At 41.0% G+C, this 27111-nt stretch overlaps 1 protein-coding gene across 1 annotated transcript in view; it reads right to left on the reverse strand.

Moving 5' to 3' along the window:
• Window positions 1–21524, reverse strand: part of il17rd (interleukin 17 receptor D) — a 34225-nt gene extending 12701 nt beyond the window's left edge. Inside the window, exons 1-3 of the mRNA XM_080892550.1 lie at window positions 21307–21524; window positions 8162–8216; window positions 3121–3243 (exon numbers count right to left, since the gene is read on the reverse strand). Of these exons, the coding sequence (XP_080748676.1) occupies window positions 3121–3243; window positions 8162–8216; window positions 21307–21513 (385 nt within the window). The 5' untranslated portion in view covers window positions 21514–21524. The remainder of the gene's footprint in view (window positions 1–3120; window positions 3244–8161; window positions 8217–21306) is intronic.
• Window positions 21525–27111: the final 5587 nt, after the last annotated feature.

Here is a 27111-nt window from a genome sequence, read left to right on the forward strand (position 1 = left end):
CATGGTAGAGTTGCATGAACATACCTTGATATAAACACAGGAGAAATAGGTTTAACGTAATACCTTGCCAGTGCATGCTTGTCACAGCTAATCGACAAACTTACTGTCAGAAAAAGGCAAAAGACTGAAAAGGTGGGAATCTGATGTGTTGTGCCACTTTTGTGCATGAACTCCGGACATCATGGGGATAATACAGTTTGTGGACTTTCTTCTGTTATCCTTTCTGATACGTAACACACAGCAGGAGACTCCGAAGCATGAGTCATCTGCAGACGTATTCTCACTGCCAGAAACACATGTTGTTTTTGGTGCAAGTGTTGCCTGAATCGAGGCCACAGGTCAACCGTTGCTTACTGTGAACTCAGTGGACTATTACTTGTGGTATTCTCACTTTGTACTAAGGAGCTGGGAGATTAAAGACCACTAAACATCTTGCGATTTGCAGTGTCAACATTAACTCTAAACAGTACTATAAAATCTTGCATTTAGTTATGAAAAATTATATTTGATGTAGAGAAAGGAAAGTAGCACTAATAAGCAGTAGGGCAAAGACGATACCTTAATCAGTGATTATGAATGGGCACATAGCAGCTAATAGCCTAATTTTCTTCTTTACAGTCTTGCCAACTCTTTCAGGATGCTTCCTTCAGCTAATCTTTTTGTGCCCTTTCCTCAACTCTTTTTTTCAGACCATGAAAGGTCTAACTGGTTTTGATACCTGGTACTTTTCTACAGCTTATTTTACATTACAGATAGTAACCAGTCAGTGTAGCTGGGAATCATCCCAGCTAAACAGCAACCAGTCACGGCAGATAGCTACAATTAAAAACCAAATAGTGTGTAGAGCTAATTCACACAGTGATAACAAGGCCTCAAACCTACCCTTGTTTCCTTCTTTCCTGTGCCTCCTTATATCTCCGCCTATTCTCATTTTTCTCCCCCCTCCACTCTGTTCCTTCATTTGCATGCATCTCCTCTCGTCTCCACCCTCCTTATTTTCAGTCCTCTTCACTTCTCCTACAATCCTCCACTCCTTAAACCCCCGTCACTCCTCTTTGAAAGCACACCTGTCTTTTAATTATACCTATACATCGACCGGACATGTTTTTCATATTAGCTCTCCAGGAGAAAGACAGGGAACATGAGAGAGAGATGCAGCAGAACAGGTTTTTCTGTCCTGAGGCATATTTCTGAACACCTCTCTCGCTCCCTCTTTGTGAGTCGTGGATGTTTTGCATTTTAACAGCAGAAGCAGCCTGAGGTCACAATTGATCTGTTTTTCTTTCTCTCCTTCTCTTCAGTATAAATTTGGACAATCTTTATTCAAACTCAATAGCAATCAAACAAGAACCACGAGTATCTGTTTATCACAAATACAAATCTAAAAAGACCCCTTTTCACCTCTTTTATAAGATCGGACACATGTAAAGAGTTTATTGTTTGTGGTGGACGGTATTTTTTGTAAGTCGATCGAGTAGTCTGAATTGTGGCATGAATGGTTATGTTGCCTCACAGGAAAGAGTTTCTTGCGTCACCCGGGGCCTTTCTGTGAGGATTTCCTACAGGTACTCCGGTTTCCTCCCACCCCCCAAATACAAGTTAAAGTTAATCTGTGATTCTATATGGGCTCCGCATGTGAGCGAGCAAGGGAATAAAATCTATAGAAAAAAAGAGTGAAAGTACAAGTAAAAGTAGCTTGTAGTTGAGTTGCTTTAAGTGATCAGCAGTAGATGCTCTACTGCATCTCTCTCTCATGTTCCCTGACATTATTTTTGAAGATTAAATGCAGCTGCAAGAAGTTAAACGCTAAGACTAGGCTCAGTTTAATGTGATGATGCTAAATGTCTCCAACAACTAGTCTTATTTATCCCTGGTACGTAACATGTAGAAGCTTTGCCTTCTCTGGGAAAAACACAGTGGAAATATCTAACCAGCTATCCATTCATCTGTTATTTGCCACTTATCCTGTGTCGTTTGGGCAGCAGCTTAAGCAGAGATACCCAGACCCTCCTCCAGCTCTTCTGGATGTCCCCAAGCCAGAGAGCGATAATCTCTCCAGATTGTCCATGGCCTGCCCCCAGTGACAGAGCTGCTCACCCCAAGGGTCTCTAAGGCTGAGTCCAGCCACCCTTCCTACAGCTCGTGACCACAGCTGGGGGTGGGAATGTAGATCGACCAGTTGACAGCTTTGCTTTCATGCTTAGTTCTCTCTTCACCACAACAAACCTGTACAGCATCACTGCAGACACCACACCAATCTATCGTGACCAAGACCGCAAGACTCCTACTACTCCTACCCGGGGGAAGCAGCTTGTTCCCAAACCAGAGTGGGCAATCCACTCTTTGCTGGCTAGGAACCATGGCCTCAGACTTGTGACTCAGCACACGGTGGAGGTCATGGCTCAAGGAAGCTGACAGACTCACACAAGATCCTGAGACCTCCGAATCCGACAACCTCCACCCCTTTAAGAATTCTGTCCATGAAAGTTCTGAATGGGATCCGTGAACCAACTTCAACCTAGAATGAGTCCAACTTAATGCTGGCAATGCAAAACAAGCTCTCACTGCAGTTAACAACAATTAGTCACAGACCTTAATTCGGGTGACCAAAAAAAGAAAAAAGTCTTCCTGCCCAACTCCCTAATTTTACTCATCTGGTGCGCCACAGCCTTCAGCCTTGTTTCAGATAAATTCTGGGTTTGTCGGTAAAGTCTTGGCTGTCTTACAGCAGTAACCTTAAGCTGTGCAGATCTCAAAGAGGAAATCTGGCAACATGTGAGTATGACATGGAGAATTTCAGGGAGATTTCTGCCTCTCCCTCTCTGTGTGAGAAAACAACGGGCCGTTTTGTCACAGAGAGGGAGAGGCAGCAGAGGTTCACCTTACACTGTGCGCACACACATTCCTTCACGGTCAAATCGCGGCATTGTTGTGTGAGATGCGATCCTCTTTCCCTCTCTTTCCGGCCCCGATCAAAGGGACACACACGCACAGAGCTGGGTAATCTTACGATTTGAGCACTTTGAACTTTCTTGCTCTTCCCTCAACTTTCCCTGTTCTCTCTCTAAAACTGTCTCTCCGGATGATCGTGCAAACAGGCAGGCCGACAGGTAAACAGACCTAGTGGGCTCGCAGACCAGTGGACAACCACGGCGGCCTGATCGTCGCAGGCTAGATGACTGAAGGAGACGTTGGTGACCTCACGGATCATGTGCTTCCCCAGTGGGTAGTTTAATGAGCAGTCTGCAGAGAGAAACAGAGAGATATGAAGAGATTAACAACAGCACAGAGAGCCGCACTTTAATAAAAGATTTAATGGTTCTTGAAACAGAAATCTGAGCCTGATGGACAGAGTAAAGATTAAAGACTGCAGTTAACATCTTCACAGCCATTTAAGGACCATTCAGGCTCAATTCCAGATTCTTGCAGGAAGGTTATGGACTTTTGTCAACTCTGCCGATTCTTTTATTATAGTTTCCAGCTTGTTACCATCCATAAGTTAAAATCTAAAATTAAGTATCTTGAAATTTCTACTTAGCAGCTAAAACATCTGAGAAAACAACACAAAATTGAGAGAATAACTTGAAATTTGAGACATACATTAGTACAGTAATTAAAAATTACTGTACTAATGTATGTCTCAAAAATGGGAAAATAAACAAATAAAACCACAAAACTATACAAACTATAGGTACAATAGACCAAGATCATGCTAAAATGAAGGATATGTAATTCTGAATTTAAAATATAAGAAAGTTTATGGTCCAGAGCTCTGGTGGGAGATGCTCTGCGCTACTGACCTTTCCTTAATGGTCAGGCTTAAACTCAGACATTTATTTCTATTCTTAGGTCCATATGTCGTCTTTTCATTTCAACAGCTCCATAAACCTCCTGGTTAAAGTTTCTGCAGCCAATCAGGAGAAAGTTAGACTTAAAGGGCGGAGCTAAAACAGCTTGTTTGAACTAAGTTAAAGAAGGCTTAATTTGAACTGTGAGTTGTTTAAAGCTACTTTAATGAGAGTCCAGAATGACTGAACATAACAGCTCTACTTTTTTAAAAGTCATACGATTGACATCTTTTGTGTGTGTGTGTGTGTCATTATCTTTAGATAACCCTCTAAGGAGATACTTTGAGTTAAATTAAGAAATGCATTATTAGCAGATTCCACAGCTGTCCGATCTGTCATCCATATTTTATTAACCGCACCTTCATTAATTCAGTCGCTCTGGGTTGTTTGTCATTCACCTCCTCTCGTCTCCAACATTTCTCTTGTTTTATCTTGAGAGACACGAAGTTGGAGGGGCGGAGGAGGAGGAGCAGCCAGCCATGAACCGAGAGGGATCGGAGGAAAAAAGATGGACTTAGGATGTAGAAAGAAAAGAGGCGTGAACTCAGACACGACTGACTGCTCCCCTTTCCTCCTGCTAACCATCGATTGACAGAAGTGAGGAAGAGGAGGAAGAAGCTGGGAGAGAAGAGCTTATAAAAGATGGAGACGGATGAGAGAACGTTAGACACGAGTCACTGCTCCTCTTGCTCTCGCCTCTTCATCCTCCTCAAAGCAGGGTCATGTTCAGGGCTAAAGGAGAAGGTCACAGCTGGTTGCTCCTCTTCCTCCATCTTCCGTAGGATGTATGGAGGAGAGGAAGGCTGCAGTTCTTTTTACTCTTCTTCCTCCTTCCCTAATCTTTGGTTTCAGCATTTATAAAACAAAGCAGTGTAAAGACAGAAGAACGAAAAGAGGGCTAAAGTTCACTGCAAACGTTTTCTTTAGCTGTCCCCTTTTTTCTTCCTGTTCGCTTTCCAATTTAAGAAGCATAGGAGGAGGCGCTCACACAAAGCACAGAAAGAAGAGGAGGCTGAAGGAGACCATCACAGTTGCTCCATTTATTTGTGCATCCTCATTTTCTTTCAATGCTTCATCCTTCAAAGTAGAATTATGACAACTTGAACCTACTGTTTTTAAAGTATCAGCTTCAGCTGACGTTCTTCTGAAGCAGATTTCAGTCTGAGTAAAAAAATTAGAATTATTCAATGACAGTGAGGCACTGTCAGATTTCTAAAATGCATAATCTTTAGTTTTGGTTAAATCCTCTGGAGCATGTCACGCGGTTTGAGGCACTCCGACTGGATGCTCAAATCCTGGACATACTGTCAGCAAACGAAGACCAAAGCCAACAATTAGTTACCATTCAGTTAATTTTCTGAACACTTTTGTCAGCTAGGGAGGGCTGGAACCTATCCCAGCTGGAGCAAAATCCGTGGACATAGCTATGTTGAGATCATCCATGGAGAATAAAACTCAAATGTTTTGACTAGCTTTGCTTTTTAAAACTAGGCTCCAGTTTCGGCCCCCTGAAACTGGTGTATTAAGTAAGTGCTGAAACCAGCAACAAAGACCTTAAATCTTTCCTCTCATCAGGAAAGTGTTTCCTAAGGTTATCGAAGGAGCTGAAGGATGGACTTCGATGCAGTCACACTTCTTTCTTATCATGACCAGAGGAGACATGGATTTGTACAGGTATAAGGCACCTGTTCACTTCTATATGAAGCTCGCTATCTTCATATGTCAGCCTCGGTTACACAAGGAAGTGTGATGTCAGGTTTGAAATCATCTGAAAGAGGAGGTCTAATATTGTGGCAAAAATGTTTTCACGATTAATGACGGCTGGGACGTGAGCAGTTTATGGGTGCGTCTGTAAGTTAGAGCTACAGAAAATATCCCAAACACGACACTGGACAGGTATCTGACAGAGCTTACAAATGTACGGTTTTAATTTGACAAAATATCCAGGAGTTTTTAAAAATCCCGGACATCACAGTTTTTAAATGTGCATTTGTTTGAATGTGTGGATTAAAAAAAACATTTTGATCACTGGTGAGAATTTCCCACAGCAGGATGGTGTGTTTGCAGCAAAGATGATAAACCCATCACCAAATAAATAAATAAATAAATAAATAAATAAATAAATAAATAAACTATCCTCAACGTATTGCTGATCCTACAATCCTTTCTAGGGAACCTACTGGAGGTCAAAGGTCACCCTGCTTTATAATTCCCATGACATCACTTCCAGCAAAGAGAGGGTGTGAGAGAGGAAGCCTCTGGCTCTCCTTGATCCTCAAACTACTGAGGTGTGACACACACACACACACACACACACACACACACACACACACACACACTCTGATTGTCATGCTAAAACACTTGAGCGCTTCACTTTAGCTCCAAGCGTGTTTTCATTTCATCTGATCTTCAGAATTCACATGATCTTCTGACCTCTGACCCACACGTCATTGCTTACATAATATGTGTTAAAGCTAGATTAAATGAAAATCAGAGAAATGGAAGAAACTCACAAGACGACCCTCAGACAAAAGAATCACATTCTGTTAATAATGCAGTTTGACATTTTGGGTAATACAGGGTGATTTGGTTTAATCTGCAGATAAATGTCAGCAAATACAAACCTACATAATGTTAGCGTAGCATAAGTGCTGGAGACACAAGGAAAGAGCTGACCTGACTGTGTCCAAACACAGGGGAGGAAATCTTTAAGAAATCAGACTCACTCTAATTTTTAAAAAACTGAACCTGTGAATCAACTCAGAATCACTGAACACAGGAACTGCAGTTACGGCACAAACAGTTAATAAATTAAAGCTGCTGCTGCACTTTTCCCTCGTGCACAGTTTTAAACTAACTTTGAAACTATACAAAACATCTTGGATCTTACAGAAGGAGGAAGGAGGACTTTTTACATTTATTAGATGAAACACGGAATAATCTCCACCAAGGTTGAAGTTGTTGTCCACTCCATCCATGTATCAAGTCCCTAGATCCAAATACAGGTTTTCTTATTTAAATTTAATCTGTATTTATGACAATATTTTTCTCTATCGCACAAATATAACAATTTTTTTTTTCAAACTCCTCAATCAACACGAGCAAACTCCATAAAATAGTTAAACCGCATGTAGTTGTTAGCTGCAGGGGTTGCAATAACACTGCAGACAACACACACACACTTTCTGAGGGATCTGAAAGCGTTTCCTCACTCATGGTCACAGACAAAGAAGGGAGGGAGGGATCGGCCACGGTTCAGGAACTTGACTTTTACAGAGAAAAGAACAAAAGAAGAAGAGGAGGCGCAGGGTGGTGGTGGAAAAGGTGGAGGAGGAGGACAGAGGAGATGATGTGGGCGAGGGTAAGGAGGGCTTGCAGATTTTCATATCAAATATGACAGAAAATAAACTATTTTATGATCAAATTGATCTTTGTGAAAGATTTTAGGTTTACCCTCAGAGGAACGAGTCACACCTGTGGAGGATTTTAAGTGTCAAATACAAAACGATCTCCATAAAATGCCTGCATGAAAGCTCTCTTCTAGTCTGTAACACTTCAAATTTGATATTATAATGTGATTTTATTTGGATTAACTAATAAATACCTTGAAATTCAAGTTAGGTAGAGCAAACATAATCAGAACTAGATTAGATTATTTTTTGTTATATATTCTAGAGGCTGATGTTAAACATGGCCAGAGTCCAGTAATGAGGTCTGCAAATTTAACTGGTCTTAACACTTTGGACTGTTTTTTGCCATCTCAGTCTCACACAGCTCAGCTCATTAAGTTCAAAGCTCATGTTTACAAGGGGAAGCCAATCAGAAAGAAGCTGACTTTGAGGGGTGAAGAGATGAAGCAGCTTCTTTTATACATGGACTTGCTACGACCCAATGTAAGATAAACAAGGATTATAATTGAACAGCAACACATGGAGTCTACCTCAACCCCCCCCTTTCAGACAACATCTGATGACCTTTCTTGTACCCATAGTGACAAGTTTTGACACCTAAGTATGTATCAATAAAAGTGGTTTCATGACCATTAGAATAGTTTACAGATCATCTTCTTGCAAACTTCTGATGAACACACAATTATTTTGTTCTGTAAGCAGGCCTGAACTATGACGGACACCAGCAGAGCTTCGATGCTTCCTTACTCCTAGTATGCTTTTAATGGGTAAAGATTTAAGAGAGTACACCTGATGCAGACAATGCAATGTGCAAACCAGAGGAAATGTACCATGTGTGCTACAATTTTTGCTACATTTAGTCAGCCACTTTGTGCAGATTTACGATGTTTAAGAGAAACTCACTGTCGGCTCTGAAGGTAACGGCCAGCCTGCGGCCTCCATCTGCACCTGAAGGTACCTGAGGGAGAAAACAGAGATATATGAGACATATGAAAGTAACCACTCCTGATGACAGGCGTGAAAAAGCTTAAACTTTTAGCAGAAGATTATGCAAACCAGTCACCTAGCATGGCTGTTTCACTTCTTTTTAACAAAATGACAATAACGGTGAACAGACATTAAGTCTACTTGCTTTCTAGCCATGCAGATGTAAAAGCCATGACTTGGTCTTAAGATGGTGTCAGCAGTGGAAATCTTAGCAATAATTACATTTTTGTAAGATAAAAGCTGGCGCCTGAGAAAGGTCACCAAATCTCCATTTAATAGACAGGACTGGGCTATCCTTGCAACCTCACCCATGAGGTCTATTTAATACAAAGAACAGCAGATACAGTAACACATGATGAGCAGCAAGATAAGACGAGACATCAGCTCCCTTGTGAGCTACAATTACCCAGAAGCCCATTCTCCATGTTCCCACACAAAGATGAGGACTTTCTTTACGCATGTTTCAGCCTCGACTGTTTCAGCAGTTTTACGGCTTTGACCCTTTTTTATGTTCTCACACACACACACACACACACACACACACACACACACACACACACACACACACACACACACCCACCCCTCAGGTTTATTACAGAGGTGTCAGACTGGTCTCACACACCTGAAACCAATCAAAGAGACACCCAGCTGAGTGTGTGCGAGTGTTACTGACGGTGTGCTGTTTATTAGCAGCCACTGTACCTCACAAATACAACCCATCCATACAAAAAGACACACACACTTTTAATGACATACTTGTGAAGTCCCTCATTGTCCAGATCGCAAAACACCTAAAGGCAACACAACAATGATAAAAATAAATAAATAAAATAGTCCGCACAGACACACACAACGTTTCATCTAATCATGTTTGCATTAATTATACGCTGTGCTTTAAGTTGGCCTCTGCTGTATGAACTTTGACCTTTAGAAGTTTATATGCTGCGGTGTGTGCACGTGTCCCGCTGGCAGCATGAACTAAAAGGCTAATTAAAAATCAAGGGGGACGTTTTTTCCACCAACAGCACAGGGGGAGGAAAAAAAAAAAAGGGACTTCCTGGTTTCTTGCACTGACCCACAAAAACCTGGTTTTGCATGGAACTACATTTTTGCTAAAAACGTACGAGATAAAGCATAATAACAAGTAAATAATTTTACATCACAGGTCAAGTACTCATTGCGAACACACATTTAAATTCCTCAAATTCACTCTGGTATGAATCAGTTAGACGTTACAAGTTTGTCAAGTTTTAACAGCAGTGTCACCACAGCCTCTGTGACTGACAGGTTGAGTTTTCCGTGTCACACCGTAGCAGTAAGCACTGTTTACGGTGTTTGTTTACAATGCACGGTGCACGGTGTTTGTTGCTGAATTCACTTGTCAACAGTTATTATTTTGCTGTGCTGCAGTGGACAAACTGACAAGCATCAGTGGTTTTATTATGATTAAATAAAATAACTCATGAGAATCACACGTTGTCTAAGAAAAGGGAAAAAAAGTTTTTTTAATCAAATAAACAAACTTAATATTCTAAAATGCAAAAAAATAAATGTGCCGTGACGCCGCTGCTGGCACTTCTTAAAGTAATAGTGATGTCTTAATACATAAATTATAATTAAGACAGTACTTTTGATCCGCTCCTACTCTGTTATGGGTTTTGCATTACAACATTTCCTGTATCTCTTCAAACACTCCAGCATCTTACAGGACAGAAACACTTGACTTGGCTCTGATCTTCACTGTCTGACAGTCCATTATGAATTTATTTGTTTCCAATCCAAAGCAAATGTTATTTTGGTAAGCAAATTTAAGGTTGATCATTTAACATGGTATAAACATTGTGTCTTCAATAATTAACAAATAAGTAAAAGCCATCCAATTGGGGGTCAGGCCCAGACTGACTATATTGGCCATCGTGCAAGGGCAGAAAATCTGCAGTGGCACTAAGAGAAAAGTGAGGCCCATGCGACAAGCTTAGCTACAGGAAGAGCAACGAAGGGCCAAAGCAGGCATCCAACCTACACCTCGACTGCGTACCATTCAAAAGCTGAACAGCTAGCAGACCTCTGTTGATCTGAAGGTAAAAAGCATCGACTGGTTCACCTACAGAAAAAAAATGTTGTGACATTTACTGAGATCCTGTCAACTAAAGGCTCCTTTTTTTTAAGTCTTTTTGGGTCAAGGTGAACAAAACAGCAAGAGACAAAGGCACACCGGAAAGGAAAGGGGTGCACCTAATTTATAAAACAAGAATTGGAAATTCACTGGTATTTGTGTAGCACTTTTCTAGTCTTACTGAAGACTCAACTTACTTGAGACTACAAGGTAGATTTAACCATACATTAATTAAGTGCTTTACCCACCCAGCCCTGATTCTAAGGGGCTAAATCTCAGCGTTTAGTAAAAGGTGTCTTGTTCATTTCACACTCCAACTAATGGCAACTCTAAGCTATCCTAAAGTTACCCAGCTGTGTAAAAACACCTGGAGTTTTTACTAACTTGCATATTTAGATAATTCAGAATTAACGAACTATTTCTACCCCTCTTCACCACCAGTTAAACCGCCCACCGCTGTGAGTCAAACTTTAATACTTTACAGCAGACACACACACAAAAAGCTTTTTTTTCCTGTTGCCAGGTGTTTCTCACTAGTAATAATCATTATGCTTCTCCCCTGCAAATATCCACACACACAAAAATACGCACATCCCCTGAGGCCCGAGCAGACATGAATCCACATCAGTAAACAACTGAAAATACAAGTAGTTCATTATCACTCACAATAAATGACCGGATGAGCAGCTGTTTGACATCCTGTCCGCAGACACATAAACAAACCAGTCCAAAAAAAAAAAAAAAATTCACTTTTTCAGACAAGAAGAACAAAACTCTTTAAACAACATAAAAACTTTTGAAGAAACACTGAATTTCCCTTGGGAATCCCCAAACATCACTCACACACACACACACACAAAATCAGTTCCTGTGGTAATCAGACAGCTAATTGCAGGCTCAGTTAGTTGAAACAGTAATTAATCAGCGCACACAAGGGAGGAAAGGATCTAAGGACTCAGGAGAGGAATGGGGGAGTAAAGGATGATGGGAGAAGTAATGACCGAGCCTGCAGGGAAGGAAAAAGGGAAGGAAGGAAGGAGGAAAGAAGAGAAGGAGGGATCTGATTAAACAGGAACTTCTTCAATTACAGCTTTTAAGGTTCACTTAGCAGACTTCTCCTCTGCTTCGTTTTGTTTGGGCCAGCCAGACCAGTTCCAGATGTGGGGACAAACTCCCAGCTGACCTCTAATCAACATACTCCTCCTGGGCTGAAGCATAAACAAAAGTTCCGTTCAGGGGAGGAAGATTAGAGGAAGATTAGAGCTGCACGATGAGCTGAAGTGCCTGCAGAGCAGAGCGTCTGTCAGGCACCATCACTTATGATGCTGCTCACTTGTTTCTCAGATATTTTCAGATTTAAATCACAGATTTCAAAACGCAGTTCCATTTAAGCTCATGTGCAGCTACTTGGGTTTAGACAACATTTTTTCCACTTCTTCCAGAATTCATAAATGTCCATCAAGCTGCAGTTCAGGCAGCTCAGGTCCTAATGTTCAGACTTCTCTCCAGTTTTGTCCATATGCTTTACTAGGGTGTAACATGCTCAACAAAAGGGGGGTTAAAACCTGGTTAGCAATCAGTCTTCATAGAGTCATTTATGTTATCTTATCTTTATCTGCTTGCTAACTCTGCCGTCATTGGGTATTTCCGTATTAAAATGGTCCTTGAATTCCCAAAAGCAAACAAACACTGGGCAAAAGCAATCACCACAGAGTTAAAAACAGTCCAAACTCTTTCAGTGTTGCTGTTCTTCCAGGTGCTACAATAAAGTTTAACATCCTTCCATCAATGAAAAAAGAAGACGTAAAGCTTTCAGCTGAATTGCAGGCAGGAAGTCTCCATAAAAAGCTGACTTACCATGTACTAAGTGAAGTATTTCTAAAAATCATACAGCACAACTGTAACTTTGAACTTCACATGTAATGATGGGCTAACTAATGGTTAGGCTAATATACACATTAGATATGCTACAAATGGACAGTGCTAATAAAAAGCTGAGGAGGCCGAGAGTTTTTCCAGGCTCGTGGTAATTAAAAATAAATAAATACAAATAAAACATGAGACTAAGCTCTTCAGCACATTGTTAAAGCTGTATTTATCTTCAACACTTGGTTTCACTTCACTGAAAATAAAATAAAATAAAGTTCTTTGTCTATTATAACTTCTAAGTCAATGCTAAGGGAGCAGCAAAACCACAAACATAAACAGCAGTAGCTTACAGGAAATGTGAAAAGCCTCTACATGTCTTTGACACTGCCCTCAGGTAACTACAACATGCAAATGTGGATCTCCAAAGCTCTGAGCAGCACCCGGAGGCTACCAGCCCACTGCCAGGCCTGGATGTTAATATGCCACAGTAATCACAGCTGCTTGTGTGATGGTCCAGTAGGCTGTACCTTAAACCAGCCATCCTACATTCATGCCCAACTGAAAGAACCTGAGGGATGAAGATGGAGCTGTTTCCCCTGTTTTATTTCTTTCAAAACTGCTAGGCACAATCAATCAACATTCAGAGAGCTCCAGCTGTTATTTCAGTTCATTCAGTCTAATCAATAAATATTTGTTTAGATTGATCCCAAGGAATGATTGGGACTGCTATGATAAAAATGAAGTGTGCTTACATGTGATCGGGGACATCTGATTGCTTTTCTTTAAGTGAAAAGTTGAGTTCGATTACTCCTATCATGTTAATCATGTCAATATTATTAAGCTATAATTGATATATTTTTACTCATCTCCCCTCCTGAGTCCATCTCTGAGTATTTGCTTCTAGAGAACTTGTTTTCTGCACGCAGATGAGATAAGACACAATACGACCACTTTTTAGCAATTCTGCGAACTTCCAGAGACTACCCCACCAAAGAAAATGCTCCTTTATGGCAACTACTTCAAAAAAGCCACCTGAACCTTTTTATCTTCATTGAAACTTCACTGAGGATTTCATTGCACACAAAGAACAGCGAGACCGTGTGAAGCTGATGAGGTCCTTGTTCATGCAAAAGCCTCGAGGCTAAAAACTCAGCCCTCTTAATGTCTTCCTGCCTTTTACAGACAAACACACACCTCCAAACACTTCCATATGGCACAACAAGGCCGCTGATAACAAAGCGCCTGAGTCGGAGTTGGATTCAGTCTGTGCTGGTCTTGTAGGATCTTGTTCACTGTGTGTCAAATACCGTTTTGGAGCAGATGCAGACTGTCAGTTCTGACGAATCGCTGCATCATCATCGTGATCATCATCACAGGGGAAAAAGGCTGTTTTTGAGGCGGACGGAGACCTTTAATCAACACTGATAATGTACTTTCCTTCTATCCTTCCCTGTAAACTGGTATTTTACACAAGAGAAAATTATGCACTTTATAATTATTATGATCACCTGGTGAACTTTGTTTTTTAAAATCATGTCAGGACACATGAACTGTGTGGCAAAAGATTAAATCTTTCTGATGTAATGGAGTCATGTTTTATTTTATTCTTCTATCAGAAGAAAAGTTAAAGGATTTATTTTTAGGGCTTTGGGAGTTTCAGCATGGACTGAGAAATAGTTTAACTTCATCCTCATAAATCACGGGAGAGTGATACTGATGAAAGAACCAGATACTGTTGAGACACGGAACAGATATTCAACATGCAATGCATAAAACACACCAATCCAACACACTATGAGTGTTTTTTAATAACTCAAACTGATTCTTGCATAGTACAGTTACATTTCAATCCCCACTAAAGCATATTTAATACAAGGCAGCCAGTAAAAACACGGTTAAAACTGTTATGTTGAGATCTGTTCATAGATTCTGTTCAGTCAGCGTGAGTAGGATGGATGAAAGTGTTCCACCTTAAAAGTGCAGCTAGATTGTTGCCTCCACATGGCACTGAATTGAATCATTTCACGCATTTAGTGTATAAGTTAACCAGTAAAGATGAAAAGGCAGCAAAATATTCTGCTACTTATTAAATATACAAGATAGTAAAAGCCTAAGACTGAGGAAAGATGGCTATAGCTCAGGGGTAGAGTTGCTCATCTACTAATCAGAAGGTTGGTGGTTTGATCCCCAACTTCTCTTGTCTGTATGTCAAACTATCTTTGGACAAGACAGTTAACCCAAGTTGCTCCCCAATGCTTACCCAATAGAGCACTTAATTACAAATGCAGTCAGTCGTTCCCGTGTCCTAAAGATGGGGTTGTTGCCACATTAATTTACACCTTTTAGCTGATTTTCTCATTCTATTATAGTTTTTCTTTTAGTAAAATTTACTAACAGCAGACCTGCTCCTTTTTCAAGTTAACAGGCTCGCAGTTTGATAGGAAACCCTGTGGGATCATAGATTAAGTGAGGAAGTGTGCATCCATCCGGAGAAAGAACATAGAGGAGAGGGTGCATCGAAAGTGAGGAGCATGTACTTGTTGATAAAGATGGTCAGACATGCTAGATGAAAATTGGAGACACAAAGTATTTCGCAAACAGGCTGACTTTGGTGAATCATCTTTAGAATTCAAATTCAAATTCAAATTTTATTTGTCACGTACACAGTCATACACAGTACGATATGTAGTGAAATGCTTGGACAACTGCTCGTGACCTAAAGAAAACAAAAAAGGAATAGGCTATGAATAAGATAGGAAATAAATATGAAAAATTTAAAAGGGTAAATTTAACTAGGAAGGAATAAAATATAAATTAAGGTTAAAAATGAAATAACTGTACAATGTAACTAGAAATGACCTAAACCGTGCATCATCAACGACTCTGGAACTGCCAATCAGTGAGTGCAGTCCAGTCAAAATGTTTTATTAATGGCTAAACATGGAGAGCAGGAACGCACGCATCTGTTGTCACATGACAAACTGCTGAACAGGAACATGAAATCATGTATGATCTCGGTTCAGCACCAAATCCAGAAAGAAAAAGCTGGAAACAAAAGTGAGGTCCAACAATACAAACTCTGTGTGAGTGTGAGCTCGGGAGCAGCCAACCAGAGATTTCCCACCGCAAGAACAAAACCTGCGGCTTCCTCCTCCTGCATGACTGCTCCTCAATGTCCCCCAACCCCTCCCACCCCTCTTCATCAGGACTCCTCCTCCTAACCCAGGAGGAGCTGCTTCACTCCCGCTGTGACGGTTTGTCCTTTAAGAGACTCTGAGCAGGCCAAATCCTGACTTCCTTTGAAAATACACGACCTAGACAACACTATACATGTGTAGTGAGTGACGGTCCAAATCTATAGAACGAGGTCATGTGACGCTCATTTGTTACCTGAGAAAACTCCATTTTAATTTCATTTAGGATTTTAACATCCAACATCTTCCTTTCACTACAAAGTTCTTCTTTGTTTGAAGGACATAAAAATACACAAATTCTCCACCACCACCACCGTCAGGGGGCCATCTCTTTGCAACAAAACTGACTCTGAAGGAAGAGCTGTGGCCCACTTTTACACATGAGCTCCTGACAATGTCACAGGAATCAGGTCGGGACATTGTCTGATGTTTCCCTTTCACACGTGTAGCCACACAGCAGGAGAAAGTGCACGCCCAACACGTTCTCACTTCTCAAAGTACACTACTTCCCAAGTAGAGACTCCATTAGCTTGCAGTGATTTGACCAATTACCTGCTCCATTCTCACAGGATTAGTCAAACCACGACAGACTTTAGACGATGGAAGTCGGAAGATCCACCGAAGATCATTTATATTTCTGTTAAGGTGTCTAAAAAAATTAAGATTTGCAGTACATGTGTTGAAATGGTTATTTTAAAAAAAACAAAAAAAAAAAAACATCTTCACCCAGAAGAATAGCAGATACTTAGAATCCTAAATGGACTAGTTGTTATATAGCACTTTTCTTCTGTACTGGAGCACTCACCATCCACACATGCACTTTTTTCTTTACCTAAGTGCTTTCACATTCTGAAAAACGCAACATAGATCAACTGGAGGTACCAGGGAGACTTTGGCATGCAGACCGGAGCTTAACATCATTCACTCATGAAGACATGAAGAGATGGAATCACACTGAGGCAGCGTGAATCCACAGAAGAACTGTGGCAAGTTTTCCAAAGGTTTAAGAACAAAATATTAACTCAATAAATCAAAACTGTTCGTTGCATAAGTTTTTAAAGCATCCTCGCTTTCCTTTTATTACCTCGTACTTCTGCTCAGGGCTGTTTAGGACATTTCCAGCGCATACGTAAGTAAAGTTCAAGTTGTAAAACTCAGTTTTTCCTCAGAAAGCCTCAGAGGACAGCGATGAAAAATATTTCCCTGAGCTGTTTTATGATAGAGGTGGAGCTCCAGCACTCACGCTTCACCTTCTGCCTGTTTCAGCCGCCAGAAATCAGAAAACACACGTTTCCCATCCGACGCCTACCCAGCCATGATGTCCTCTGAGGCTCCCTGATGCCAAAACCACACCGACGCCCTAGATATGTGACATGGTTTCACAGGGGAAACCTTATTTGAAAAATGATGGCAGGGTAGAGAGACGGGAGGATGAAGAATCCAGAGAGGGATACAGAGAGGAGGAAGCCGAATGAGTTACTTCCTCCGCTGAGACAGATGTGATGGCTTCAGCAGATGTGTTTCACTACAAAAAGAGATTTTACGTTGACTTAAATCATCTATCATTCTAGCTTTCTCTGCAGTAACCGGGTTTCTGGATGATGTAGGGAAAAAAGGAGGTTTCCTCCATGAGTTTCAGGATTAATATCAAACCTCCTTTTAACACATTTGCAATTTAAAAAAACAAACCCTACTATAACCCTACTATCCATGTAGACAAACACAATTGTTTTCACACATAAAAGCTTGTTTAATTGTTTTGATGAATACTACCCCATATGGAAAAGATATATATAAATCTTATAAAGTTTGTATCTGTCTTGTGTGAAACTTGTATGAAAAGCATACAAGAGTGAAAACAGATATAAGATCCCTTGAAAAATTATATAATGAAACTTGTATGTTTTGGATACTTACTAAAACAATGTATGAAAGTAATGCGAAAGTGGCCACTTTCATGAGTAAATCATGTAAGCCTTATATGATTTACTCATGAAAGTGGCCACTTTCATGAGTAATCACATATAAGTTTTTACTATTTCTTTTCCGTATGGGACACCATCTTTGTAAAAACTGCAATAGTCTTGCAAGGCTCCAGAGGGAGCTGAAGAAATCTGAGCAAGCAATTTAAAGACCGTTAAAATAAATGTAGAGGCTTGGAGCTTACAGGCTACATTAGCTAATTAAATTAAATAAACTTCATAGCATCATTAGAGGCACTGCAGCCAACATCTGGATTACAAAGGTTTCACTGAGTTTGACCAACATGTAGCTCTTCAAAGCAGGAATGTTGAGTAGGTTTATCAAAAAAATCTGATATTAATCGATACTAATAAACAGATGAGATACTTATTTGCAGGAGTATTAATGCACAACATCACACACAATTGCTACAGATAGGCAGGCACACAGCCCCTCCCCTCACTAGCAGCTGAAGCAGTTGATCTTGACGCCACAGAACAAATGTCATGAGCAATTTCGGGAGGTCCGTAAAGTATTAAAGACACATCGTAAATGCAACCGTTAGTCTGACAGCCACATTAGCCATCTGTTAAGTTAGCAGCTAGCAGCTAATAATAAAATGATAAGGAGCCTTAAAGTCGTGCCCATCTGTAATGTTTAATGTCTGTAAAGTCTACCAGCAAAAAAGGACAGCAGCATCCTGCTTAAAAAAAAACAAAACAAAACCCCCCCCCCAACTATTTAAGCAGCAACTGATACCACTGAAAATGGTATTGAGTATTTTCCGGGATATCTGTACCGAGTGATTAATAATCACCTCTGTCAATCCGTGATATTTATTATTGAGCGATTTTTATATATATTGTTCATATTTCCTAAATTTCTTAAATCTCTAACATATTGTATTGTTAAATAGTCTGTTTCTGTTACTGGTATTTATAATGGTGCAACTGTAACCCACATAATTTCCTTAGGGATTAATAAAGTATGCTGACTCTTATTCTGAGTCTGATAACCCTAACAAAAAAAAAAACAAAAAAAAAGAACGAGTACCATCTGCAAATGTTTCAGGACCAGAGACTGGGTATAAAAGATTTAGGTAGCTATAGTGACATCACCCATTGGCTTAAGACTGTGTTTTGACGCCTCAAAGTTTGGGTTTTTCTGGTGCTTTTCTGCTTTCAGAAGTTACCAGATTTGATCAAAAAGCTTCAGTCCTAATGCATCAGCTAGCACTAGCAAATTGGGTTAGCTAGCTGAAATACTAAGATTTTACTCACAAAAACTGAATCTCAGACTTATTGCATGCTCTGTACCATTAAGTAAGCCAGAATATTAGTCTGATGAAAATACTCTACAAGGCACCAACAGCTTGAACACAGAGTAGATATACAGCTCAGTGACACTAGGTGAGGTCTGGCATTCACAGCCTGTACCTGGACACACGACAGTCAAAGCAGCCACGTCCCTAACAAAGGAATGATTCCCAGTCTCTTCTTCATATAGCTTAATAACTTAGCACAACACAAAGGTATCAATATTCTACTGGAAGTGGAAAATGTTGGACAAGCGCATCCTTACATCATCCATGTCACTGGACTGTGGGAAGAAGATGGAGTGTTTGAAACCAAGAGGTTATTAAAATGACACTTAATATCTATCCTGAATCAGGAGCCTTTTCCTGCATGATGCTGACACGTAAAACTAGCACGCACACACACACACACACACACACACACACACACACACACACACACACACACACACACACAGCTCTAATAACCTCACACCTGTAGAATAGCAGGCCCTCACACCCCCATCCAGCAGCCTTTGAAGTGTGTGTGAAAGGAGAGGAAGCAGAAGAAGAGAGGGGGAGGTGGCAGACTGTGTGTGTGTGTGTCTGTGTGTCTGGGGAGGGGGGGTGAGTGGGGGGGGGGGGGGGTATATTGCAGGAAGGAATGTTTCAGCAGAGTAAACAGTGTGAAGCTTCCTGTAGAAAACACTTCAAAGCCAAAGAGGAAACCAGGATAACACACACACACACACAAGGAGAGTGAGCATATCAAAGGCATGTAGGACTCATCTATCAACATAGGAAAATTAAAACCTGCAGAGTGGACACACATGCAACCAGAGAAACTTTTATTTCACTTAAAAAAAACATGGAAACAAAAAACAGTTTCTTAACACTTCATAATAGAGTTATTATTTTATGGAAGATAAACTGACAAGTATATTCTAACTTCAATTTCTCCATTGTGAGAGGTTGCTTATCTTTTTTGTCATATATGACAGTAACCAGAGTATATGATCAGTGTAAATAATAGTCAACACTAAAAAACCTGAAGACGTCACATTTGGCACTCTTGGCAACTTTAATGAGCCAAATTTAAAATAAATGACTGAATAATTGAGATGGGTTTACAGATTAACTGGCAATGATTGAAACTCATCAGTTAATCTTAGCTTAGTCTGTGCTCCCTGACCTGTTGGTGTGATTCAGAGAAAGAAAATAAAAATCTATATTTGAAAGAAATAACTATTGACAACTCTCCCCTGCCTTTATCAATTTTTCTATATTTAGTTGTTTAATTATTTAATTGTGCAGCCTAAGCACATGATACAATTTTACTTGGCCAAAAACAACAAACGTTCAATGTTGAATTATCAACTGCAGGAGCTTAAGTCTAATGGCCAAAAAAAATCTACCTTTTTCAGTAATAAAGAAAACCCAACACAAACATGAGGTCCTTGGGACCTTTGAAATAAACTAACATTTATGATGTTTAAATTCATTACAGAGAGGAGGAGAAAACAAGGCTGAGGATAGAAACTATAGAAATTCCCACAAATGAAAAATCTCTGAGACTTGTTCTTTTCACATTGCAGTGAAATTCATGCACACTGGCCTTTACGGAATCTAGAGACTTATTCTGAACTGGCACAGACCAAACACTGGTTCATTCATGGCCAAAAGCAAGGCTGCCGTGAAGTACAAAAGCAGGACAGGCGTTTGGAGGCGGTGGGTCAGCTCACATATTCCTGTTTTCCACATCAATTGCTTTTAAAAGATTACACAAAAGGCAGGAAATCAGCTTTACGACCTACGATAATTTACAGGGCCTGCAAATATCGCCTCGACTTTGGCTGTTGGGGTTAGAGTTTTAACCAAGTGATGTGCACTTTGTAGCATTACATAAATGCCGAACAGGACAAGGGAACACCAAACACTGATGACTAATAATTAAGGATATTAAGACTTGCCACAAAGCGACAAAACTTATATCGACAATATGTTTAAAGCGTTTTGGCTAAAAGCAGAAAAATATGCGTTCAACTCGGCAAACACAACACATAAATATCATCAATAAGTTTTTTTTGTTTATAAACTTTTAAACACCCCCCTTGCTATCTCTTTGAATTACGCTTCCAACCAGACTGGAGATTAGGTAAAGGATAATAGTGTCAAGCAACTAAAATCATTTTTATTTTATTATATGCCGAATTAAACATGATATCAGACTCATTCAGACATTTGTCTGAAGTTGCTTATGAGGGGCTGCAAATTTCCAATAAAAGGAGAAAAAGATAAATTAATTCTTGTTCCAACGGAGTTTGGCTCGCAGCCTTACGCAAAAGACCTGCAGCTAGAACCCCGCAGACAGACAGGTAAAGGTAACGCACCCTGAGATTAAAAACACAGCAAATTAAATAAAAAGCGAGCATAACTCTAACTTCACACGTGAATGTGTTAAACTGGCGGCTTATTCATCAAGAACCTGACTGCATATACTACAGAAGTGACATAAAAACACGACCGTCTCCGAAAACGGAACTTTTTGGACACTTGAGACGTCGCAGCGACAGCTTTAACGAAAAGTCGCTGAACACCAGGGATAATGTTTAATTCTGTGCTTTACCTTAAACCCGCATCGATCCTGATTCGCTCTTCTGGTGCCTGATGTCGTAGATCCACATGGGAAATATAAAAGCAGGTATAAACCGCAGAGAGAGATGAAGAAACTCCGAGGGGCCGCCATTCCTCCCTCAAGTCTGAACAACTCTGAGAGCGAGGAGGAGAGGACGGAGGAGGTGAGCGCGCGTGCATGCGTGTACTGCGCACGCATATCTTTGTGGGGGGACCTACAGGGACAGTTTGGCCAGTACTCACCTTCTTGAAGTGATATTCAAAGGGATTCCCCCCCCTGTGTTTTTAGGTTCCACCCTTGGATTAGGAAGAAAAGGCTGGGAAATGTTGTTGCAGTACTGATCTGTGTTTGTGTGATTAGTACTTTGGGGATTGAGGACATCTTAGCCAGTGCTCATTTTGAGACATACATTCACAGGCTGGCAAGACTGCAAACTTGGTTTTAGGATTCAGATTTAAGTAAAAGACTGGAAAATAAACAGGTATTCATAACTTACAACTAGTCTTATGTGGTTGTGAGCTTTGTACTTTTGGGGGTTAAGCTCTTTGGCCAGTTTTCACTTTCAGGCCAATTTTTAGATGGTTGTTGAGGGGTTCAGATTACAATCAGATTTAGATCGGGTAAAAGGTTGGGAAATCCATTAATAATTAAAAAGACAAATTTGCATTGTGTGAATTATAATTTGTGGGGTGAGGACATCTTGGCTGGTGCTCAAGATGTCCTACCATGTGAATTGTATTTCTGCGTCAGATCTAGGTCATAGCTTACACCAGTTTAACTCTGCGTCATAACCTTCTATGTAACCTGGCATGCATGCCCTGAGGAATGTAACTACATGTTGGAGCGATGCATGACTTGAATAGGGTGGAAGGTTGTGGTATTTGCTTACTTTTTCTTGGTTCTTTCAGAAATTCACATGTGTGTCTGGAGTGGCTATCAATCAAAAAACAAAGTAAACGCAATCAAAAAATGACAACCCATCCATGAGATGGGATTGGGATGAGATGATACCAGCCATATCACAGATGAGTTTTCAGACCACACCTATACTCAAAGTTCAGTTTGATCTCACCTGCATCGTTTTTGACTGTATGACCACAGAAAAACACCTGCCAAAGCACTCAAAGCAACCTTTGTGGTAGTTCTTGCTTCAGTTGGTGTCTGCATGAAGTCATTTTGGCATCCTGACACTCACACACACAGACACAAAGACTCAAACAATGCCCTCTGCAGGTAAGAACATTATCTGTTTACACACTGGATAAAGATATGATTTATTGGAGGAGACTCTCATATAAATCCCACCTGCACACTACATATACTTCCTTTAACAGCTGTTTGCTTCATTTAACAGCTGGTTGAACCACACCCATCTTCAAAATGAGCCTTTATTTGCACACCTGTTAAGCTTCGTGACTGAATCTTGCATAGTTGTGGCATATAAACCCCTGTCAAAAACCTCAGAGCCACCAGTGTGGTTGTTCCTGCTTTAGTAAGGGGTCTCCAGAACCACACTTGCCATGATGCACACATAATGAAAGCAATACCAACTATGCCACTGCAGGCTTACTTTCCCCACTTCCCCCTTCATCAGATTTTACATCCTCAATTCTTTTCCCTTTTCTTTTCTGCTTGTGCCTTAGTCCCTCCCACCAAATATGCAGTTCTCATTTACCTCATTTGTCCATCTTTGTGTTCTGTGTCCACCATGTTTCTGCCTGCAACCCAGACATCAATCTTATTACAACATACTGAAGGATATCTCGAATTCTGAAATGCATGTCGAAGACAGACTCAGGTATATCTGAGGATGCACAGCTGTATCCTTTGTGGAAGTGTAATTGACATTCTGACATTGTCTTTGGACATGCAGACATTGCTGACAAAGACATGGTTAACTGGTACTTCTAAATTGCCGATAGATGTGAATGGTTGTCTGGCTGAGATTATAAAATACAGCTGTAGTTGAGCTCTAACAGAACAATGCTCTGTGTTAGCCCTGCGTCAGACTGGTGACCTTGTCTCTCATCGTGTGGTAGTTGGGATAGGTTCCAGTGGCCCTGATAAAGATAAGTGTAAGAAGATGTATTAAAGCAAAGATGTGTCATTAAATGCCTACTGTCTCAGCTCCTCTCTGCGTGTGTCTTGCCTCCTCTGCCTCAATCTCTGGTGAATGTGTGGAATGGAGGTAAAAAGAGGATTCAAGGATGTACAAACAGAAATAATACAGGGGGAAGGCGAGATCTTTGGGTTGGAGCGAATTAAAAGCAGTGTGAATTAAATATGAAGAGTGGCACTAATCATATTTAACTGACACTGCTTTCTGTCCATTTTATTCGTTCAGCGATGTGTGATTATTATGACAGTGTGACAACTTAAATATGTACACATCTTTCTTCAAAACTGTGTGTGCCACACCTCTTTCATACAGTCTGGGTAAATAAAATAAGTGAACCTTAAAGATTCTGTAAAGTATAAGATAAGATAAGATAACTCTTTATTGTCATTGCACAGTCATACATAGTACAGTAGTACAATTAAACTGGAAAACTGTCCTTCGTCGGCACTACATGTAACACAACACGACACGATACGACACATCACAACACATCACAACACAACACAACACAAACAACACAACACAGTATAATAACTTAGTAATAAAAAAGAAGAATAAGTGTATTTGTATTGCACACTGTTATTATTGCACATTAATTATTATTGCACCTTGTTATAAATATAAATATTATTATTATTACTATTTTTACCATTGTTAACCCCCCCCCAGGTAGCCAGTCAGGTCAGCTATTTGCATTGATCAGGGCTATTGCCCTGTTGTAAAAGCTGTCCTTGAGTCTATTTGTTCGGGACCTCAGCAGCCTGAACCTCCTGCCAGATGGCAGCAGCTTAAACACCCCGTGTCCTGGGTGTGTGCAGTCCCGTAGGATGCTGCGTGCCCTCTTGAGACAGCGAGTGATGTACAGGTCCTTCAGGGAGGGAAGAGGATGTCCAATGATTTTTTGGGCCATATTGATGACCCTCTGGTGTGCCTTTCTGTGTGCTGTGGTGCAGCTGGAGAACCAAACACCGATGCAATATGTCAGCACACTTTCAATGGAGCAGCGGTAGAAGACGGTCAGCAGCTCCTTCTTCAGGTCCATTTTTCTGAGGATTCTCAGAAAGTGGACACGCGGTTGGGCCTTCTTCAAAACCGCAGAGGTGTTAGAGCTCCATTGGAGGTCTGTGTCTATGTGCACACCCAGAAACTTGAAACTGGAGACCCTTTCCACACACTCCCCGTTGATGCTGACAGGCTGCAGCTCAGACTTCCTCCTTCTGAAATCAACTACCAGTTCTTTTGTCTTGGTGGTATTGAGGTCCAGGTTGTTATCTACACACCAATCTGACAGCCTCTGAACTTCAGCTCTGTACGCCGTCTCATCTCCCCCAGAGATGAGCCCCACCACGGTGGTATCATCTGCAAACGTGATGACTGTCTGGGTGGGAACTAACACAGTCATGTGTGTACAGAGTGTACAGTAGGGGACTCAGTACACAGCCTTGTGGAGAGCCGGTGTTAAGGCTGAGGGCTGAGGAAAGATGAGGCCCCACTCTAACTCTCTGTACACAGTCTGAGAGGAAGTCTCTGATCCAGCGGCAGGTGGTAGAAGGAAGTCCAATTTCCAGCAGTTTAACTATTAGTCTGTCCGGGAGTATCGTATTGAAAGCAGAGCTAAAGTCAACAAAGAGCAGCCTGGCGTAACGGCCCTGCACTTCCAGGTGAGAGATGGTGGTGTGGAGCGTTGTAGCAATGGCATCTTCAGTTGATCTGTTAGCTCTGTATGCAAACTGGAGCGGGTCGAGGTTGGGTGGCAAGCAGGACATGATGTGACGTCGGACCAGTTTCTCAAAGCACTTCATTATAACAGGTGTTAGAGCAACTGGTCGGTAGTCGTTGAGGCTGCTAATGTTAGTACGCTTTGGCAGTGGGACAATTGTGGCTGACTTTAGGCACGGCGGGATGCAGGACTGGGACAGTGAAGTGTTGAAGATCTTAGTGAAGACCCCAGCCAGCTGGTCTGCACACTCTTTAAGGACCCTTGCGGTTACCCCATCTGGTCCGGCGGCCTTCCTGGGGTTCACTGCCCTCAGTGTGCGCCTCACCTCATATTCCTGCACTATGAGGCTTGGGCTGCTGCTGCGCGATGTTTTTGCTGCTGCTGCCTCTGGTCCCTTCACCTCAAAGCGTGCGAAGAAGTGGTTCAGCTCCTCCGCAAGCGCAGCGTTACCCTCAGTCAACGTGGTATTGCAAGGTTTGTAGTTGGTTAAGTGCTGAACTCCCTGCCATATCTGTCGTGAGTTGTTGGTGTTGAAGTGGTCTTCGATCCTTCTCTTGTACGCTGCCTTGGCTTCTCTGATTGCCTCTTTTCAACTCAGATCTGGCTGCACTGTAATGCATACCATCACCGGATCTAAAAGCAGCGTCACGTTGCTTCAGCAGGACCTGGACCTCTTTAGTCATCCAGGATTTCTGGTTGGAATACACCCAGAGACGTTTGTCCACAGTGACACTGTTGACACAGAAGTTAATATATGAGAGCACTGATGTTGTGTGCTCTTCAAGGTCCTGATGTTCGAACACGCTCCAGTCCGTGTTTTCAAAACAGTCCTGCATCTGATGTGATGCACCTTCTGGCCAGGTTTTCACAGTTTTTGTGACTGGGGGGGCTCTTCTCCTAACGGGAGTGCATGCAGGGATCAGCAGCATGGACATGTGGTCTGACAAACCTAGATCTGGTAGAGGGGTTGCTCTTTAACCTTTTTGGATGTTGCTGCAGGCTTTATCCAATGTGTTTTTCCCCCTCGTTGCACATTTAATATGCTGTTCAAATCTGGGGAATACTGACCTTAAATCAGCATGGTTGAAGTCCCCAGCTATAAAGTGCACTGCGTTTGGATGGGAATTCTGCTGATTGCTTATTGTCTTGTGCAGCTCCTCCATGGCCGAGTTAGCATTAGCATCGGGTGGTACATACACGGCCGTTACCATGACAACAGTAAACTCGCGAGGTATGTAGACGGGTCTGCACTTCACAGTCAAATATTCCAAATCCGGGGAACAATGGCTGTCTGCCTGTGTATATCTGTACACTCCTGTTATGTCCTAGCTGAGACACCACAGGCAAGAGGATGGACGGCAGAGAAGACAAGGAAGTCCAGAAAAGAAAAACAAATAAATAAAAAAGAGAAAAGTGGTACCCTGCTGTGTATGTTCTTACTTGGACTCTCAATATGTATCTTGTATTGTATGAGACAGCTTCATCTTGTGGCCAAACGAAGTAACAGCACTAGTCTAACACTTAAAATAGATAATTTTTCTTTTACATTTCTGTTAGTTAGGTCAGTATTTGTGAGTGAAAAGATTTTCAAAGTTCAGAATAGGTATTACTTTTAAAGATTGGCTGTGTGACAGGCAAAAAGTGTCAAATGTAGGAGACTGCAGACAGGATTAAACTAGCAACACAGACACCTCAGTATCAGTAAAAATTCACTAGAACAAAATGTTTTTTCTGAAGTTTTTTTCCCCTTACTTCCCTTAAAAATGTTTTCCTGTTTACTTTAAATGGAATGTAGTTTAGTTTGAAAAGTACACTGTTTTGTTTCAGTTAGTCCTCATCATTCTTCTAGGGTTTTTTTAATTATTATTTTTTAAATGGATGTAAATTAGTTAGTGATGTAACACATTTTGATGATTTTCTGTGATCTCATATTGTAACATTCTAAAACTCACAGGCT

The sequence above is a fragment of the Rhamphochromis sp. 'chilingali' genome, assembly GCF_963969265.1.
Source record: "Rhamphochromis sp. 'chilingali' genome assembly, chromosome: 9".
Taxonomy (NCBI): domain Eukaryota; kingdom Metazoa; phylum Chordata; class Actinopteri; order Cichliformes; family Cichlidae; genus Rhamphochromis; species Rhamphochromis sp. 'chilingali'.